General features: G+C 39.6%; 2 protein-coding genes across 3 annotated transcripts; both read right to left on the bottom strand.

Annotated features, from left to right (window-relative positions):
- Positions 1-980: 980 nt before the first annotated feature.
- Positions 981-11,341, bottom strand: and1 (actinodin1). 2 transcript variants are annotated; one of them, XM_004551851.4, is made up of 7 exons: positions 8,497-11,341; positions 7,957-8,037; positions 5,333-5,377; positions 4,826-4,971; positions 3,113-3,502; positions 2,484-2,690; positions 981-2,405 (listed from the first exon to the last, which is right to left on the bottom strand). In XM_004551851.4, exons 2-7 carry the CDS (start codon positions 8,027-8,029, stop codon positions 1,431-1,433), a joined length of 1,836 nt encoding a protein of 611 aa, XP_004551908.1. In that variant the 5' UTR covers positions 8,030-8,037; positions 8,497-11,341; the 3' UTR covers positions 981-1,430. The 2 variants fall into 2 exon arrangements, with proteins under 2 accessions (XP_004551908.1, XP_004551909.1); XM_004551852.4 differs by having other exon boundaries at positions 7,957-8,031.
- A 98-nt stretch (positions 11,342-11,439) lies between these two features.
- Positions 11,440-18,713, bottom strand: cops9 (COP9 signalosome subunit 9). Its single transcript, XM_004551853.6, has 3 exons — positions 18,522-18,713; positions 17,206-17,278; positions 11,440-11,625 (listed from the first exon to the last, which is right to left on the bottom strand). Exons 1-3 carry the CDS (start codon positions 18,582-18,584, stop codon positions 11,588-11,590), a joined length of 174 nt encoding a protein of 57 aa, XP_004551910.1. The 5' UTR covers positions 18,585-18,713; the 3' UTR covers positions 11,440-11,587.
- Between the last annotated feature and the right edge of the window lie 25 nt (positions 18,714-18,738).

The following is an 18,738-nucleotide window of genomic DNA, read 5'->3' as shown; positions in this document are numbered from 1 at the left end:
TTGGGCCCCGAACATTTGGTGTACACCGTGTAATATACAGTACTCACAAAGGTTTTTTGGTTTTTAAAGGAAGACTATTAAAATCCCATGTGAGTGTTTCTCAAAAAGCAATGAGATGCATGAATTTATGTTAATGGTAAACACTCGTTCGTAGTATTTTCTACTTGACTGAGGCATTCAAACTGCTTTATACAACAGTCCTCATTCAAGCATTTGTTTTTCTTCTTTCTGCTTCACATTCACAGTCCAATAAACAATTCAGAAAAAAACCTGAGGGTTGCACGCTAACGATACTTTACTTTGGCATGCAGACTGGGACAGCCAGGGACTAAACCACCAACCTTCCAATTAGTGGATGACGTGCGCTACCTCCTGAGCTACAGCCACCCCTGTGTGTTAATGAGACAGAGAAAGGGAATAATTGACAAAAGAAATTTACACTTTTTGCATTTACTTCAGGGCATCAGTAGAAATAATAATAATTTTACACTAAATGATAAACCCTATAGTCTGTGTAAGTGAAGTATATTTAAAGTTTTGTACACGGTATGTGAGTGCAAATTGTCATTTGAGTAAAGCCTGCTAATCTGTCCAGTGTTTATTCAAATGGTAACCCTGGACCAGAATATATATTTCTGTTCAGAAGACTTCAAGATTTTGGCAGACAGCGTGCAATACCCAAGAAATGCTTGATTCTAATTAAAGTTTGCTTTTATTTATTTTGGACATATAATACAAGTCGGGATTTTTTTCCCCCCCCTTTGCATTCATTCAAAAGAAATGAAAAACCAAAAATCAGTGGATGCTTATATTTCTTAAAACTCTACTTCAGCTTTTATATCATAGATGTAACCCCCAAATACCCATATTATGTTTTTTTCTTTCTGAGTGGATCCATTTGTTCCAGATTATAGTAGCTAGTCAGTATGTCATGGTGCAGTAAAATGCAAAAAAAAAAAAAAAATCAAAGCCAACAAACATATTTCTGTATTTTTTATTAGAACAATTAAAATGAAAAAAATGACAATCCATCTGTGTCAAAAAGCAATAAACAATATTTCATTTTAAAAATAATGCACAGATACAGAAGCAAAGCTGAGAGCTGCGAGGTCATTACACACTTGAAAGCACAGAGGAGAGTTTAAGGTAGAAAGTAAAAAGCAATAAATCAAAGCATCAGGCCTGAAGCAACTAAAGTTATAAGAAGGCGTTCCAGGAAAGTTTTTAGCAGGCTCCCAAAGCAAGAAGCTGTGTTTGGGATGTACATGCATGTACTTGCTCTCTGGGTCCATCAAATTCACCTGTGTCCCACCTCTGGTCCAGATAGAACTGGTTTCTCGGGGCATGAGGCGTTCAAGGGCTGAACTACAGGAACGCATTGGGACTGTGCATTCATGTCCATCTGCATGCTTTTGTGCGTGTTAGCCTGTTTACTTCTTGTGGTAGTTGTCTGCATAAGCTCTGTGATCCTCCTGCCCGGGATACTGGTCTCCATAGCGCCTCAGTATGTCCTGGAGGCTGGGCATGCCTTGTGAGAGAGGCTGGTAGGGTGTGTGAGATTCCTCCTGGCCGCTCTGGTAGGGCTCTGCTTCATACTGGTCCTGATTAACCTGCTCTCTCTCGGCTGCCGTCTGGCTGTGGTCCTCTGCAGCATGACGTTCAGGCTGGCTTTGAGGCTGCTCGGTCTCATAGCGACGCAGGCGGCAGTCACGGTCATACTCGGGGTCACAGTGTGGGTTTACAGGCTCCAGGACGCCGTTGCGGGTGCCGTCAGAATTCAGGTGGGGCTCATAGGCCTCAGCAGGGTAAGGGATGCGACGTTGAACTCCAGAGCGAGGTGCGCTGGGCTTCACGGGATAGCATTCACGGTCATAGCCAATGAAACAGTCGTAGCCCTCCTTGGTTTTGCCTGGGGGACCCAGAGGGTGGCGTTCCTCCTGGGCAGGTTCCTCATAACTGGGATAGGAATAAGGGTGCTGCTGCCTGGGGGAGGGAGGGGTGTGCAGGTGCATAGCGCCTGCTGCATCACGCATAGTAGAGTAAGGATCGTTGGAGTTTGACTCAGAAGCAGCCCCCATACGTGGAGCATATGGGTCATTAGTGTGAGCTTGGGCCATGTATTGGCGCAGTACAGCAAAGAGATCAGTAGCTGGAGGAGAAGTTGGGGCACTGGCCTGGCGATACATAGCATAAGGATCAGTGACTCTGTTAACATTAGAATAAGAATCCCTATACATGGAATAGGGGTCATACTGCTCAGCAGGAGGGGCAGCACGGATGGCAGCGGCCTGATCTCTCTCGTTACTTTTGTATGATTCTGGAGAAGTGGAAAATCTGGTGGCGGTAAGAGGGTTGCAACCGTCTTCAAAAAGAGGATTGCAGGATCCTGGTGCAGCTTGGGGAGCCTGGAGGGATAGAGTAAAATTAAAATACAGTAATGCAGAAAGCTGTTGAAGGAAATTAGTATGACGAATAAGACGTACCGTACTGGAGGCAGAATAGGCATTCATGTAGAGACCAGCAGGAGCTTTCTGTAACATTTTGCAGGCAGGATCTTTCTTGGGGTCACAGCCAAGGTGGGCATATGATGGACGGGACCCACCAGAATACCCATAAGCAGCTTTCAGATGGTACTGCAGACACTCCACATCATCAGAGCCACAGATCCGCAGCAACTCTACCTTCTGCTCCTGAAGCACGAGAAACAAGGATCCATATTATGAGATGGGTGCAAATTTTTTCTCATCGAAAACATTTGTAAGCAATTAAATTATTGCTCCTGCTGAATGCATCCATCTTGGGCAACAATTATAGATATAGGTTTGCAAATCTTACCCATGGGAGCTTTCAGATGCACCACTGCCCAGCAGTCTAAGGTTCTATTATCTAATAATAACATAAGTTTTAACAAGAACTCTAAATTCTAAATAAAGAACTCTAAAAATTCTCTAAATTACCTTAAATTTAAACAATAATCAGTTTTTCAGTTGTAAACAGTTTGAAAAATTGTGATATTTTGTATGCCATGATACAAAACGTGCAATGAATAATTAATTAATTAAAATACAGTAAATATACATGTATACTATGCACAAAAAATACTATAGCATACCATGGTCAGGAAAGGCATCGTGGACGGCGAGTAGTAGTAGTACCCTGACTGAGGGTCCTTGGCTGGAGCAGGAGAGTGGACGTACTGAGGAGCAGGGGTGGCAGCCGGGAGCACCAATGGCTTGTAAGGGCTCTTTCCCTGGACTAAAGCCATGTACATGCAGTAGGGGTCCTTGGTGGGGTCACAGGTTTTTACTGGGGCAGGTTTGGGGGGTTCCGCTTTAGGACTGGCCCTGCTGGTGTAGGAAGCCACGCAGTTGGGGTCTTCAGTATCGGAGCAGGATTTATAAACATCTCCCAGGTGTCTCAAGTAGGCCTTGTAGGAGCGACGTCCCTCAGCACGGTTCTTGTTCTGGAGGTAGGCGAGGAAAATGCGATCCATCTCCTGAATCTGAAGGGAGTAAGGGTTTATTGTTTTTTCACTGATCGGATGACATGTAACATCAATAAAAGTAAAAGGCTTCTCAGAGAACCACCACTCTCTGAACATCCAGTTTTACAGGGAGGCGCTCAGAAAGAAACTATCTCTGGCCGAAATGATAAACTCTGTGTGGTCAACATTTGTACTCTGGCAATTTTAATTATGGTTTTTTAATATAAGAGTATGAGACTGTAAAACAGCAGTAATAACCGGCTTCTTCCTATTCATAAACACGATTGTCCTCCTAGCCTCTGTTTTTGAAAACTGGTGCTATCAAGGAAGTAACTGACCAATCAGCATGCATTAGCAGAACGCTAGCTTTTTGTTGGTAACCCTGTTTTATTGATTATAATGTTGACATGTAAGAGAAATGTAATTTTTGTTTGTTTCTTTTGTTTTATTGTGTTTTGTAGCAGGTGTGAATCTTTAGTTTAGCTGTTTAGGTGAACTGAACCTTCTGGTGAAAGAAGCTGGACAGGCCTCTGTAGATCTGGTGCCTGCTGCTGAGTCCTTTGAAAGGACATATGGTTGTGTGTGCTTTAATTCCTGTTTGATAAAACTCACTCTGTCAAGTTTTCCCAGCAGAAATTCACGCAACTTTTCAAACTACTCCTGATTTTACTGGCTCATTAACTTTATGTGAGAGTTGTTAGTGATATATTCAGGTTTAGGATGATAATAATATTTGCGACTTCTTAGTGACTCCACTCATTTTTCCTGAATCCAAATTCCGAGTCCTTCCTTGCCCCCTTGTCATGTCTAAAAAACAAGGGCAGCAACAATAAATCAAAGCAGTGAAGCTGAAAGGAACCAAAAACTGTGCTAAAAGGTGCTAAAACAGTAGAGATCAGATTTAATTTATGGTTTGGTCACTGCAAAAGACTCAAGTAATACCTATAATACCTCACATTTGATACATACAGTTTTTGTGAGTTATGGCAACTTCTACATCATCAACATGATTATTTCCCCCACAAAAAACCTAAATAAACTGCACAACACATTTTTAAGCAATACATTGCAAAATAAATGCCAGATTTGGCAAATACAATACAAATAAGTTGGCATGTACATTAATATATTAAAAATCCATTTTAATTATTTCATGGTTCAGGCTTTAAAGGGTTAATATAAAAGCATTAATTAGAGCAGCTTTAAATATAAGAGAACCAATCATCTCATTAACAACTTGTCAATACTAAAGAGTTTTGTTTCATATTGAACAGCTGAAGTGTTACATGGAAACTTTCATTTCATGACACCGTTAATGTCGAAAACAAAGCGTTCACTCACTGCCTCCTGGTTGCCGTTGTCAGTAAAGTACTTGTACCATGCCCAGAAGTCAGAGTGCTGTTTGTACCAGCTGATGTTCCTGCGGTTGCGGATCAGCCTCCTGTGTGCTGCTGCAGCAGCCGCCTTCTCCTGGATGCTTTCCCCCGCTGAGGGCAGGAGATGAGGGGAAAAAGCAAAGACACGGCTGATCCAAAGGCTTCCACGCTGACATCATATTCAAGGACTTTCTAGTGACTTTTAAAGTTTCCAACAAAACATTCAAGGACTCAAACCCCTTTTTTTTGTATTCGCTAGAAAACGGCTTCCATCTCACGTTAGCTCTCAATCACAGGGTCAAGAGTTGAAGCTACACAGAAGCCAGGTGAGGTGGAAGCCATAAATCTGTGTTTACTTTCCAATCACAAACCTCTTCCATGGACAAACTTTTCAAAAACTCGGTCACCGTGCACTCTTTAGAAACAAACACACATGTTGAAGTATCTTTAAAGGTAAAAACCACATACTTACCATCTCCTCTGGGCTTTTGCACAATTGGTCCAGCAGACAAGAATGCTGCAAACAGAGAAAAGCAAAAACAGATGTTGCTGAAGTCAAAATTGCTGATTCTTTCTAATCTAATTTGTCTGTAATATCCAAGCGATAACATGACATTAAACCTCAAATGCTTACGGGCTGATAGTTTTCATTAAATAGGGCTGGGGTAATTGGCACTGCCTGAAGCACTGGTTACTGCAGTTCTTTGTAGATTTTTATAGGGGTGCTTGTAACACGAAGCCCCACGCTGTGCTTTCAAAGGGCCGTGTGTATCTGTATGCACATACATGCACACGTGTGCACAGTTTGAAGTCGAAGGAACAGCAGATTCAGATTCAGCTCTGCTCCGGGTTCCTTTCATCTCTGCAGGGAGAAGGTGTTAGTCCCTCACAGAAGGGGAGGAAGAGGAGAAGGAGGAAGAAGAAGAGAGGAACAGATGACAGCCTTAAAAAGATCCACAGGGGATAAATTAGGGTTACGTGCCGTGTGTTTTAAGTGGAAAAAAACATTAATCTCTTGATTTTTCTTCTTCTTTTCTTCTTTTTTAATGTTGGGATTGGAAGAATGGATATGCACTGTCACCTGTGAGGTTAAACTAAAGGTATGGATCCTAAAGTTAAAGGAGAAGGTGGGAAGGTGACCCATGGTGATGTTTAGGAGGAGGAGGAGGAGGAGGAGGAGGAGGAGGGTGGGCTGAATGATGCTGCCTCAGTATATCCACTCTATTTCTCTCTTTCTTTCTTTTAACAAGCCTGTAAAAAATGGCAGGCACATCTGGAAACAGCAGCACTTTAAGAGGGCATAGAGGAGGTGATGCTGACAGGTAATAATTTTTTTACTGATCAAAGTAACTCCTCCTCTTCCTCGTTACTGTATTTTTTCCCCTTTATCCATCAGGGAGCGTAACTTTGAAAACCAATTTTAAAAGAAAGCATGTCAATCAAGAAGAGAGAGAACTGGAAACAGGTGGTAGGGGAACAAACTGTCTCCATGTTGCAACATCGCCGGTGATATATGAGCATCACAGGCATGTTATAGAGCCGCGTGATGATATATGTGAAACCCAGTTCTCATGAACTCATCAGATGTACTGCAACTAAACTTTAGCTTTAACAAACTGAACCTTGAAATGAAGCAATAGCTCAAGGCAAATGCATTTTAAGGAGGCTCGAACAATCAAAGGAAAGTTGGAAAAATAAGCTGCTAAACTGATCCACAAAATCAAAAATGTTGTAAGTCTAAAAGCTAGATCCTCTGGCTCTGAATAGCTTTATTAGTATCACACTGATCTATAGCCAGCTGTGTGTTTTTTAATGGTTTAAAATAACTGCATGTCAACCTAAATGCAAAAGGTAAAAGCTCTGATTCATGAATATTTAATTTTTTTAAAAACAGACAAAGAAAGAAAGTCACTCATCACTGCTGTGTCCCTGCTAACATTAAGAAATAATGGCTGACATTCGTCATCAATGTGGACTTGAATGACTCATTCTTACCCACAGTAAAGTCTACCCTTCACCTCACAATTTACTCTTCAATCATTCAGTTTTTCAACTCGTAAAACTGGAAACATGCTTTTATGTCATCATTGTTCTTTTGTTCTACCCATCAGTCGGGACATGAATGGACTCTTATTTGCTCAAGGACTGTATTTAAGAACAGACTTGCAGTGCGAGAAGTGAGCATTCACCGGAAACTGCAGTCTTTCAGGGATGTTTTTTCACTTTAAATGGCAGCATCTCAGCACTGAAGACTTTTGGGGAGTGTGCTTATCTTTCAGAGTATCCACGTGTCATAGAGGCACCGTGTTTTACAGGTAACTTTGCTTTAAAGTGGAGCTAGAAAAGTAGTTGAAAGTTGCTGAAGCCTGTTTGAATAAGATGAGTTTAGACAGATTTTTAATTAGTTATAGCTTTGTATACACTGAAGTATTAGATAAGAGTGTAAGATATTAATAAATTTTGTTCTGATGAAAGATACGATGGGTTGCTGGTTTTGGAGTGTGAGGTTTTAGTGCTTTTGTGCCTTTAATACAATTTCAAAGTGATTATCTTTAGGTTTGGGGTTGCATCTAAGATATCTGATGACATTATCTCAGACTTTGTTGGAGGCACTTAGAAACAAAACCCTCAAGTTTGATTAAGAAAATATTTGTTGCAGACCTACCAAAAACCCAAGCAATGTATATAATATAAATAAAAGAAAAAGCTCCATCTTTTCACCACTAACACATTTTCATTTGAGATCCTAACACTGTCACCGAGCTTGGAATGCACCCATAAAGCAGACTAACCTCCAAACTCTTGGAGATCTTGGAGCTTTGCTGTCTTGCAAATATTTTTTAATAATTCTTTAATTTATTGGGCTCCTAATTGTGCATCTTCTGATTGTGTTATTGTGATTGTTTCTTCCAATAGAGATTTCAATCTGCAGTATTATAGAATATGAATATATTTACACTGTGAGATTACTAATCAACATTATAATTTAGCTACCTGTCATCATTTCCATAATTCGCTATAATATAATGTATAGCTGACAATCTGGCCTTGTTATCTGACGCCGTCTGTAATGTCCCATGTCTGCTGGGTACTCACCAGGCAGCAGCATCACAGCCAGCACAATGGTGATCAACACACCGGAGAAACTGGTCCGTCTTCTTTCAGCCATGACTGGACCTCAACAAAAACACAATCTTGAAAACCACTGTCACTTTGATCCTTTCTGTGCCTGTACCTGTTTGACACTTCACATGATGCAAAATCCTTTTTTTCACATATACTTTGATCACTGGCTCCAAAAATATGGTCCAACCAGCCATAGTAGTAACATTTTAGCCACGAGTCACTATTTTTCTCACAAAGATGCATTTTAAAGCTCAAAAATAGCTTTACAAAACTTTTAAAGCTCTATCAAAAGCCTCAACAGTTGGAGAAGTGACCTCTGCCTGTGGCTTGGAATTGAACTTTTGAAACAAACATGTTGCCACAACGGCTCCTGGCTGGGTTCAACCTACTGGTTTGTCATAGTAAAACAGAACCAGGTGTTTTTCAGCAGAATTTCAGCAGAATTTTAAGCCTCGGAAAATACCTGATTCTACCAAAAGTAAACACAGACTGCACTGTTTGGTCTCTTACCTGCCGTTGTTTGACTTCAGAGTTTCCTTCCAGAGGATCCAAAGTGGACTCGGATGAAGCTCAGTCCACCAGGTGTGTACGTGGGAGGTGTTTGTGTGTGTGTTAGGGACTCCTTGCCTGCCCTGCAGCTCTTCTTACAGACTGATCTGACAAAAGGATCCAGCAACGTTTTAAAGTGAGCCCATCATCTCTGACACGCACTAAAAAAGGCTCAGCATGATTACCTGAGGGGGGTCAAGGGCCACCCCAAGAAGATGCCTGATTGGCTGACACTTTCAGCCAATTGGAGGCACTGTAATTAAAGACAGAAAAGCAGAGACGGTGGGAGAGCTCTGAGTAAAGATGAAGACGTGGAGTATTGGGTGAAAAGAAGAAACCTCAAGTTGTTAATTTAAGATACTTCACGGTTGATTGTTTAATTATATTAAATGTAAGAAATCACATCTGTTTCAGAGATGCAACAATAACTCATGTAAAGTAAAATAAAGACCACAGAGGAGGCAGAGGAAAGACACAGGGCTGTAAAATAAAGGGGCGTTGAGGTGCCACATAAGCACTTCTCAGAGACCTCAATGAGGGCCAAACCACAGCTTCTGTCTGAACACACACAACATGCAAGCACAGCTGGTCCACACATGAGGAATTTGATAATCTACAGTTTCCTCCTGAGTTTAACTGTGTTCAGGCATGCCAGCCACGTAAGACACACACAGGTACACAAACACACACAAACACACACACACACACAATGATTTTAGTAGAAAAACGATGTATCTGAGATATATGATGCAATATCACCACATCTGACTATATAAGCCTATAATTCATTTAGGCCATTCAGTAATGTTATCAGGTTTATGTCCAGAATAGCTGCAGGGTTTTTTTTTTTATTGTTTTTGGTTCTTTTACTGAAAATATTTTTGACACTAAATGTAATTTAATTTAAAACAAATATGACTTTTAAGAGAAAATCAGTTTTAAACATTGTCTTATTCCAGAGAGAGAATATGTTTAACATTTATGGAAGTATAAGATTTTGAACACGGTGCTTAAATGACTGATTGTGAAATAGCTAAAGACTGAACTACAGTTGGAGGATTTTGAATAGCTTGAGGTGTTTTAGTTTGGTCACCATTAGAGAAAACTGCAAGTCCTTGTAGAGCAAAAGGAAGAGGCCTGCTCTTCTTTACAGCGTTGCTTCATTTTGGTTTGAGATCTGGAGTTTGACTGGACCATTGCAACACTTTTTCTTTTTTCCAAACATTCTGATGGAGATTTGCTTCTGTGCTTGGATCATTGCCCCATTGCATGGCCTAAATTGGGCCAAATGTTAGTTGTCAGACTTGTGGCCTTACTTCTGACTCTAGAACTCTTTGATATACAGAGAATTTCACCATCAGCCTAATGGGTTTAAGTTGTCCAGGTCCTTTGCCTGCAAAACAAACCCAAATCATTAGCCAACCAAAGTGCTTAACAGCTCGTATGAGGTGTTAGTGCATAACATCTCCAATGTAGTTTTGCCTGTGCAAACGGCATTGTTCCAGACTTTAAGGTTTGTTCCACTGAATTTTTGCAAACCTAAGCTGTGCTGCCATAAACAATACTTGTTCAGTCTTTATCTTACTGCACTGTCATGAAGTTTAACATTTAAAATTCTAACTGAGGCCTGCGTAGTCTGAGATGGAGCTCTTGGGTTTCTCTGAGCATTGCATTGTCTGCTGGAATGTGTACTCCTGGGAAGATTGTGACACTGACACACACCTGAATGCAAAATTTCTGATTTAAAGATGTGGTAAAGGGATAAGTGATTTATAAAGTGCATTTGATTAGCAGCACTTGGATGCTTACTACCCTCTTAACTTTTAAAGCTGTAAGGATCAAGCTAGTTTTTCACAGGCCTACATAGAGCCCACGTGACTGTATGTGTCAAAAATACCACTGCGCTTCAACTGGTAATGTAACTACTCATTACAAATGTTATTTTATTGACAGTATCACCTGTGTAATTGTCCTTTTACAATAAAACACTAAATCTTACACATGCATTTACTGTATATCTCATTTATCTGCTATGCAGAAGAGCTTTCTTTTAGTAACCTTAGTGTTTGACCTGATTGGTTTTAATCTGGCGTTAAATTGTAAAATGTTTCCCATAGCAAGTTTTCCACTTGATGACCTGCTGTAGTTTGGAACTTTCCATAATCCGAGGCCTATACTAAATACAAAATCTGCCTTTAGTAAAGTAAAATTAAACTTTTTATGAAGCATTAGGTAAATACTCTTGACAGCATGCTACTTGTAAAATATAACATACAAACTTCATTATTTTCTTTATCCTGTACAGAATGTAAATCTTTCCATCCACCTGTTTTTAAAGCCTCACTACAGATTTTCAGTTTCATTAAGATTTGGAGTTTTCCTGGCCATGAATCCAAACTCTGATCTTGTGCAATTAAGTTATTGCTTTGTCTTGAGATATGTTGCTCAATCATGCTGGAAAATTCACAAATTGTCACCAAAGTACTTGGAAGAAGTTGGTTTTAGTATAGTCGGCCATTAAAAAGAGGGTGGACGAGGAGAAACATCTTTTTTCCATTTTCTCTGTTTACAGTACTTTGCTGTTCCTGCATAGTCATACCTTAATTATTGCACACTGGCTTTTTATTTCTTTCATGTTTATTTGTTCTGGAGTTTTTGGTTTTTTTTAGCATTTCCACATTTTTCCAGCCCTATTCCTGTCCCATCATGCTCCCACTGATCATTGAGTGATCACGTTAACACATATGTAATTACGTCTGCTAACAGGTGGTTCTCAGGAGAAACAAGCCTACAATCCAGGCAGGAGCAGATTCAAACAAGACGACACCAAAACCATACTCATAATTTTCTCTTCAGCAGGAATGTAAGAGATTCTCAGAATTCAGACACCTGGTTCACCACCACTTTTTTTGTAAAAACAAAAAGGTTTTATTTCAATATTCGGCTGAGTGATTTACACGAGGGAAACTGTACAAATAAGAGACTTGTAGAGAGAATGGGGCAATTTCTTCATTCCTTTTATGTACATGTTCAGCAGCTCAAACAGGTGTCATCACTGCAGGTCATCGTCATCAAACAGATCCTCAAAATCTGCAAAAAGAAACAGGAGAACAAAGACAAGGAAAGAATTACAGAGTTTAAATCTACTTTATATATTGATCACAATTCATGCTGCTCTGTAGATACTTAAGAATTTTTTTTTTAATGCACCACCAACACAACACATATGTAAATAAATAATTATCTTATACCCCAGTGACGCAGACCTACACACTGGTTGGTGACTGCCTGGCAAACACTGGTTGTTAAGAAAAAAAAAAATAGGTATTCACCAACAAGTTGATGAGCAGTTCCACAGAAGATGCTGACATATCTGCAAACACTTGCCAATTACCCACTAAGCAGTAATTGATCTGTGAGTGTGAGCAAAAAGTCTGAGTTCAAAGCAAAATTTATGTCTTCTGAAAAGAGTCGATTTCACTGACTGCTCTCTAGGTCTGTGTAACTGTGGCCTTAAAAAGACAAGGAAAACTCTTATTTACATATCTGTTCACACAACGAGGTAATAAAGTTATATGACTGGTCTGAGCATCACAGGTGGAAACATTTAATTTTTCGTGATTTCTATTTTATTATCTTGGGACATGAGTGTTGGGTAGATGGAAACCACTTAAATATACTTGGAACCCCAGAAGGAAGAGGAACAAATAATTGGCCAATGGATTGTTTTATTAATTGACATAATGGAAAAAAACAAAAAAAACAAGTTAATGACAAAATTTGTTAGTTGCAACCCTAGAGGTTAAAAATAAATAACAATACTACTAAAAAGCCAGTATTTTCACATCTGGAGAACGCATGGTGTCTAAACCACTACAGATGACTTCATTAGAAGACATTATGAGGTTCTTCTGAGACTTTTCCCCCACTTTGACAAAACTCTAACAGGCCAGTTAGCAAACTTAACAGTCTGACTGGTGTGAAAATTACTCATCACCAGAGGATCTAACTGGCTCTGACAGCTCGATATTAAAAGGTTAAAATAGCACACAAGTGATTTCTCATCCAGGGTCAATAACTGGAATTTTAACGAGACATTTAGGGAACAAAACAAGGCAGTATGTTCGCTCTAGTGTTGCCATGTGCCACTACTACTGGCCAGAAGGAGAAAGTCACCAGAAACTTATCAAGTGAATGGGGGACTGTCTATTAATATCAGTTACATTCCCTCTAATCAAGGGGGAACTTTCCTAAAACTGCCTTAGATGTGACACTATTTTACACATACATTAAGATGCAAATGCACAAATTTGAACCTGCTTACATAAGCATGAATCAAGCATTTCTTCCTTAAGTGATGAATTTTCAGTTATGACAATTATTACCATTATCCGTCTCTCTCAGTGCTCATACTGCCGCATACTAACTGCTCTTGGATGCAAAGCTGTGAGGTTTTGTTTGGTGTAAACTAGGGATGGACCGATCCGATATTACGTATCGGTCTGATACTGACCTAAATTACTGGATCGGATATCGGAGAGAAATAAAAAATGTAATCCGATCCATTAAATATCACACATAACTCAGCTCATCACCTTAGCACGTCGGACCAGTATGCGTTACTTGATAGAGCGGCTGTGGCATGCGACACCTGTCGGCGGTCTGGTTGAGCATTTGGAGCCTCGCTACCAAACCGGCATTTCATCTCTGAGAAAGTTATTCCCGCGAGAAGTAAAGCAAATGTGTAAGTTCATCTCTGAATGTTTGTAAAGCATTCCCACGTTAAGTTTAACAACCGATATATGGAGCGACTGCCTCTTCTCTCCCCCTCCCTCTCCTGCTGCTACTTCAATCATGAAACTGATCAATGATCAGCTGATCGGCTTTTCTGTTGCGACTCCCGTCTCTCTTCTTTGTTTTTGGCCCACTTTGCACTAGAGAGAGAAAGCCAGCGGCTAAACAACAGCAGCACGTTTAAGCTTGATAAGCTGTTGTTAGAACTTATTTAATATTACTTTCTACACCAGAATCCTTTTCTACGAATCTGACGGCTGGTAACTGTGCAGGGGCGGATCTAGCAAAGTTTTGCCAGGGGGCCAGGTGGGGCATTAACAGGGAAGGGGGGCACAAAGACATACTTTTCTTTCTTATTCTCATTTAAAATGTCTAGCTTTTAATAAATAATTGTCTGAATCTTACACCCAAAGCTTTAATCTGATGTAAAATGTACTTGTACTGTGTACTATTTAATTATTGTAGAAAAATAATTTGTTTCTGTGCATATTTATTTATTTATTTTACACGTGCATTAATCAATGCAATCAACTTTAATTTAAGCATCACGAGGCAGAGGGTGGTTCCCTATTTTTGTTTTGCTTTGAGTTGGCAACCCTATTAGTTAGGTTGTTTAATATTTCTTCTAAGTACTCTTTAAAATACCAGAATAGGGAGGATGGTGTAGGGTTCAAGTTTATTAGCTCAGTATTGATGAACTATGAAATATTTTGGGTGCAGCGTATTTTTTTTGCATACAGGTTTAACAGAATAGCTTTAGTGTTTTTTTTTCTTGAGTATGAACTTATACAAAATGCAGCAAGATATTAAAAAAAACAGTTTTGTTGAATAAAACATACACTATATCAGATTCATATCGGTATTGGCAGATATCCAAATTTATGATATCGGCATCGGACATAAAAAAAAGTGGTATCGTGTTATCTCTAGTCTAAACTGCACTCTGACCTTCCAAGTTTTTAAGAAATCTGCACCAACATAGTGAGACAGAAAATACCGATACAACTGTGCAACCACTTATGCCGGTCATATGTAAGAAGGTTTGCAGACTAAATTTAATTTGTCAAAATATCCAAAGGGTGGCTATGATTCGCAACAGCAGGCTTGAGAAACTGTTTGACGAAGTGAACATTCTTCAGTAATGAGGGACAGTTTGCCCTCGGCTACCTGTAATGACTTTCAGTGGTGTAAAAATATGGCATAAAAGCCAAAGCTTCCTTGACACACCTCACTTTCACAATCTGTCTTCAAAAGAAGTAAAAAAATCTCATGTTTCACACTGTTGCATTGACCTTATACCACACTTACAGAGCCCTGTCTCTGAAATAAACCAGCAGTTCTGCATGGTCATCCAGCTTCTATAAACAGATAGAGCCAGTATTCACTGACCATAAGAGTAAAGTGAAATCTCCAGAACAATGGCCTCATTTTTAATTAGCATGATGTGACTTGGCTCGATTTGACTCGGATATTAGGGTTTTCCATATTGGGGACAATACCTGGTACCAGGTAGAGCAGGGCAATAGGACCAAAGATATTTATCACGATATACATTTGAAAATTTGCGATAACAATATAACTGACGGTATAATTGACACTAAACAAAATACTTTACAACTCCAGCAAAGTCGTACTAAAACATTTGACAGATTTTCGAGCGCCGTGTACGACATAAAATCATTTCGAGGTCAGTAAACACAACCAGAGTTCATACATAAGGCACACAGGATTATAAGGGGCACTGTTGATTTTCAGAAAAATCAAAGGATTGATTTTAAGTGTGCTGTATTTTCAAAAAACACGGTAATAACGACGGCCCGCTAGCATGCTCTACCAAAAATAGTGCTTTGTTGTGTATCTGACGGACAAAAGTTAAACCAGTTCCACATCACTGAAGTTGCAGCATTTTTACAAACCAATTCTGGTTCATCCGTTTCATTCAACGATCCGCTTTCGCCCTTCTCATTCTCCGTTGCCGCCTTGCTTTTTCTGCAATGTGCGTATGAAAACAAAGGCACTGTGCATGCGCGTTTTACCCATATTATTGTTGCCCAACATTATACCGGTATTACCATGAACGGTATGATATGGCCCAGTCCTAGTACCAGGTACTTTTTAATACCCAGTAGGCAGGGATTCCAAGCAGACTGAGCTAAACCAAAAATGTGACGTCAACAAACTGCATGCTACTGATTAGCCAGGGAGTGATATCACTGATTCAGTCATGTCAGTGACTCATTCACAAAAATTAAATTCAATATCCCTGGCAACAAGGAACGGTTACACACAGAGCAACACCATGGCCCAGTGACGAGGTGCAGAGACTTACAGTCAGTTTAGCACCAGAGATAACATTAACTTGATATCCTCTGTTGTTGTTGTTGTGTTTGTGTCACGTACAAATTACATCACAGGACTTTTGAGCTACATTGCTATAATGACTTCACCCACACTGAGATGGTACCCAAATTTAATGGAAAACATCCGAAACTGACTAGAGTCAAATCAAGTCAAGCCAAACAAAGTAGGTTATAGTGAAAAAGAGGCAAAAGAGTCAACTACAACTACCTGAAAAGAGGTTCTGGCTCCAAACCAAACTTTTATGTCAAAGTGTGAACAGCAAGTTATAGCGGAGCTTAAAGGTGTTAATGCTGCAATGGGCTTCAAAATACAATGACTAAGGCCTCTATTACATATGCATAAGACGTAACATAACTGCACTCACCCTGTCACGTTTAAATGTGATCTGGGGACCTTTGCCTTCTTCAAGTCAGCACAACCCCTTCTTTAATTACAGGAAAAAACTAACAACTTTAAAAAAAGAGCTTTAAAATATGATGATATCTATAGTTTTACAATACTCTTAAGTACAGAGCTTATTAGGTAGAGGGGAACCAGTTCTAGCAGTGTTAACGACCCAGGTGATGAGTGCCAATGTGTGTGTGCAGCTGACTGGCGAGGTGTCCCGCTGAGTTTCGGTCTGACAGCAGCTATAAACTCATTTTACCATCCTCTTTCTCTCTCATTTCCCTCACGCTCTCTTTTTAACAATCAGCTCTTTTCTATCTAGGTCATGTGCTGCTGAGCCAAAAATTGTTCCACCGGCAGCCAGCACAAAACAGATTTGCTCGGTGTTTTATAGTGTGTCTTCTGCGTCTGTGTTTGCACATAAACTGGTGTTTACAGGGGAACAATGGGATTGCTGAGGGTTAATGTGAGAAGATAACGTGGTTAAAGGAAGAAAATGGGTAACAGGTTTAAGGCTTTCTCAGCCACAGCCTTTCAAATTACTGAAATAATATACTGGAACATATAGGGTTTATTTCACGTCTTTGAAAGTTTATTTGCTGACTTTTTATGTTTGTTTGAGTTGTTCATATTTACACCTTAAGTTACACTTTTAATGTATTTTAAACTTTAAATGAAGGTTTTGGAAAGGCAAAATGTCTGCTTGTCCTATTAGAAATCTAGATGTTTACCAGTTTTCTGTTATTGCCTTGAACATTAAAGAACCTTCCTCTCTGCATGCAAACACAATCTTGCTTAAACTAGGCAAATTTACAAACTGGGGACTCTTAAATGGGTTTTTACTTGTTAACATCACACGTTTTTCTATTAGATGTGATCAATAAATAGAGAAAGGAGCATGCCGTTGCTTATTTTTGGAATGTTATACCATGTGTTTTAATCACATTTGTTTGCCTCATGAGACAAATTAAGGAATCGTAGCTTAGCCGTGCCATATGAAAACAAGATTTATGTTTAATTCCAGCTCGACTCTGTAAGCCCTAACCTCATTAAATTGAATCAGTGAAGTAAATTTAATCCTCATCAAATTTAATAATTTGGGAAGAGATGCAGAAACCTGTCCCTTACCATTAAAGAAATCGGAGTGCACAGCTTTTTCATTAGCTGCCAGGTCCATGAGCAGACCGCTGCTGCCTCCTGCCTGCAAACACACAACAGTGCAACCAGTCATACCACATGAGAAAGATCTACATGTACACAAACTGCTACACTTACTGCATCACAGCAGTGTATGCTATGGAAATTTCCTCCAAAATCCACAGGTTAAAAGTTCAGGTCTTAGAATTTCAACTTACCAACTCAAAGTTCTGAGAAATAAACTCAAAATTGAGAAAATAACTTGAAACTTCAGTTATTAAGTTGAAATTCTGAGATAATAACCTGAAAATTTGAATGTTGCAAATGGATGGGATTTTTTTCTTCCAAGTGAAAACAAAAGCAATTAACATTAACAATTTAGCCAGAGCTTACTTAGAGCTTTTAACTAATATCCAGCACAAAGATTTAATGTTACACAACAAAAAAATAAACACAATTATATTTAAAACTAAAGATAACAGGCCCAATATAAAGTGAGATAAGACAAATCTTATCTATGCCAAAGTTGTAAAATACCCTTGTTATAGCAATTAAAACTAATTAAAAACAACAACAACAACATTTTAGGACTGAAGTCTCAGCTGTCAGAGGGCAAGAGGCGGTTTATACCCAGCACAGATCACCAGACAGTCTCACTCTTACGTTAGTTTAAAATCTCCAGTTAACCTAACACACATGTCTTTAGGATGTGGGAGGAAGTTGGAATAACAAGAGAGAAACTCTCCATTAAAAAAAAAAAAACATATGAAAGCTGGAGCCTATCCCAGCAATCGTAGGGTGAGAGACGGGGTACACCATGGGCAGGCTGACAGTCAATAGCAGGGCTAACACATAGAAAAAGATAACTTCCTACTGACACTAATGGGCAATTTAGAATCATCAGTTAACCTAACCCCATTAACTATATGTCTGTGGACGGTGGGGGAAGCCGGAGTACCCGGGAAAGCCCACGCAAACACGGGGTTAACATTAAAACTCCACACAGAAAGATGGTGAACTCAAAATCAGACTTCTTGCTGAGGCAACAGCATAGACATGCACGCATTTAACGGGATGAGCTGAGGTGTTTCTATCAAGAACACTGAATAACCCAAAATGTAACGTATTAACGCAGTTAAATGTAAAAAAAAAACAACAACAACAACCCCAAAACAAAAACAAAAAACAAACAAGCTAGGCGATTATATTCATCGCTTCCGTTTCATGTCATTTTAAACATATGGAGCTAGTTAGCGTTAGCACATCTAGACGCCGGTTAATTTAAAGCTCTAAATCTGAGAACCTACCTCGTCCAGGTCCACATAGGGACCAGCTCCTTCAGGAAACATTTCATCCACTGCAGGCTTCATGTTATTCTAAAAGCAGTTCCGCCGCAATTAGGTCAAACGGTGCGTTTGCGTTAGCAGTTATCGAGGCTTAAGTGGTGGTAAACAGAACAACCGTGTGCAACACGAATTCATGCCCGGTTTTCGCTGCTGACTAGCCGCTTTCGGTCCGCCCTCA

The sequence above is a fragment of the Maylandia zebra genome, linkage group LG9, assembly GCF_041146795.1.
Source record: "Maylandia zebra isolate NMK-2024a linkage group LG9, Mzebra_GT3a, whole genome shotgun sequence".
Classification (NCBI taxonomy): Eukaryota; Metazoa; Chordata; class Actinopteri; order Cichliformes; family Cichlidae; genus Maylandia; species Maylandia zebra.
Note: the sequence above shows the minus strand (reverse complement) of the source record. Positions and strands in the feature narration are given on the sequence as shown.

Excerpts from the sequence above, each read along its gene's own strand:
- cops9 (XM_004551853.6), bottom strand. The coding sequence starts at position 18,584 with ATGAAGCCTGCAGTGGATGAAATGTTTCCTGAAGGAGCTGGTCCCTAT. Across the intron at positions 17,279-18,521 it reads CCTATGTGGACCTGGACGAG|GCAGGAGGCAGCAGCGGTCT; the intron begins GTAGGTTCTCAG and ends GTGTGTTTGCAG. Across the intron at positions 11,626-17,205 it reads GCACTCCGATTTCTTTAATG|ATTTTGAGGATCTGTTTGAT; the intron begins GTAAGGGACAGG and ends TTCTTTTTGCAG.
- and1 (XM_004551851.4), bottom strand. The coding sequence starts at position 8,029 with ATGGCTGAAAGAAGACGGACCAGTTTCTCCGGTGTGTTGATCACCATT. Across the intron at positions 5,378-7,956 it reads GGCTGTGATGCTGCTGCCTG|CATTCTTGTCTGCTGGACCA; the intron begins GTGAGTACCCAG and ends CTCTGTTTGCAG. Across the intron at positions 2,691-3,112 it reads CGATGCCTTTCCTGACCATG|GAGCAGAAGGTAGAGTTGCT; the intron begins GTATGCTATAGT and ends CTCGTGCTTCAG.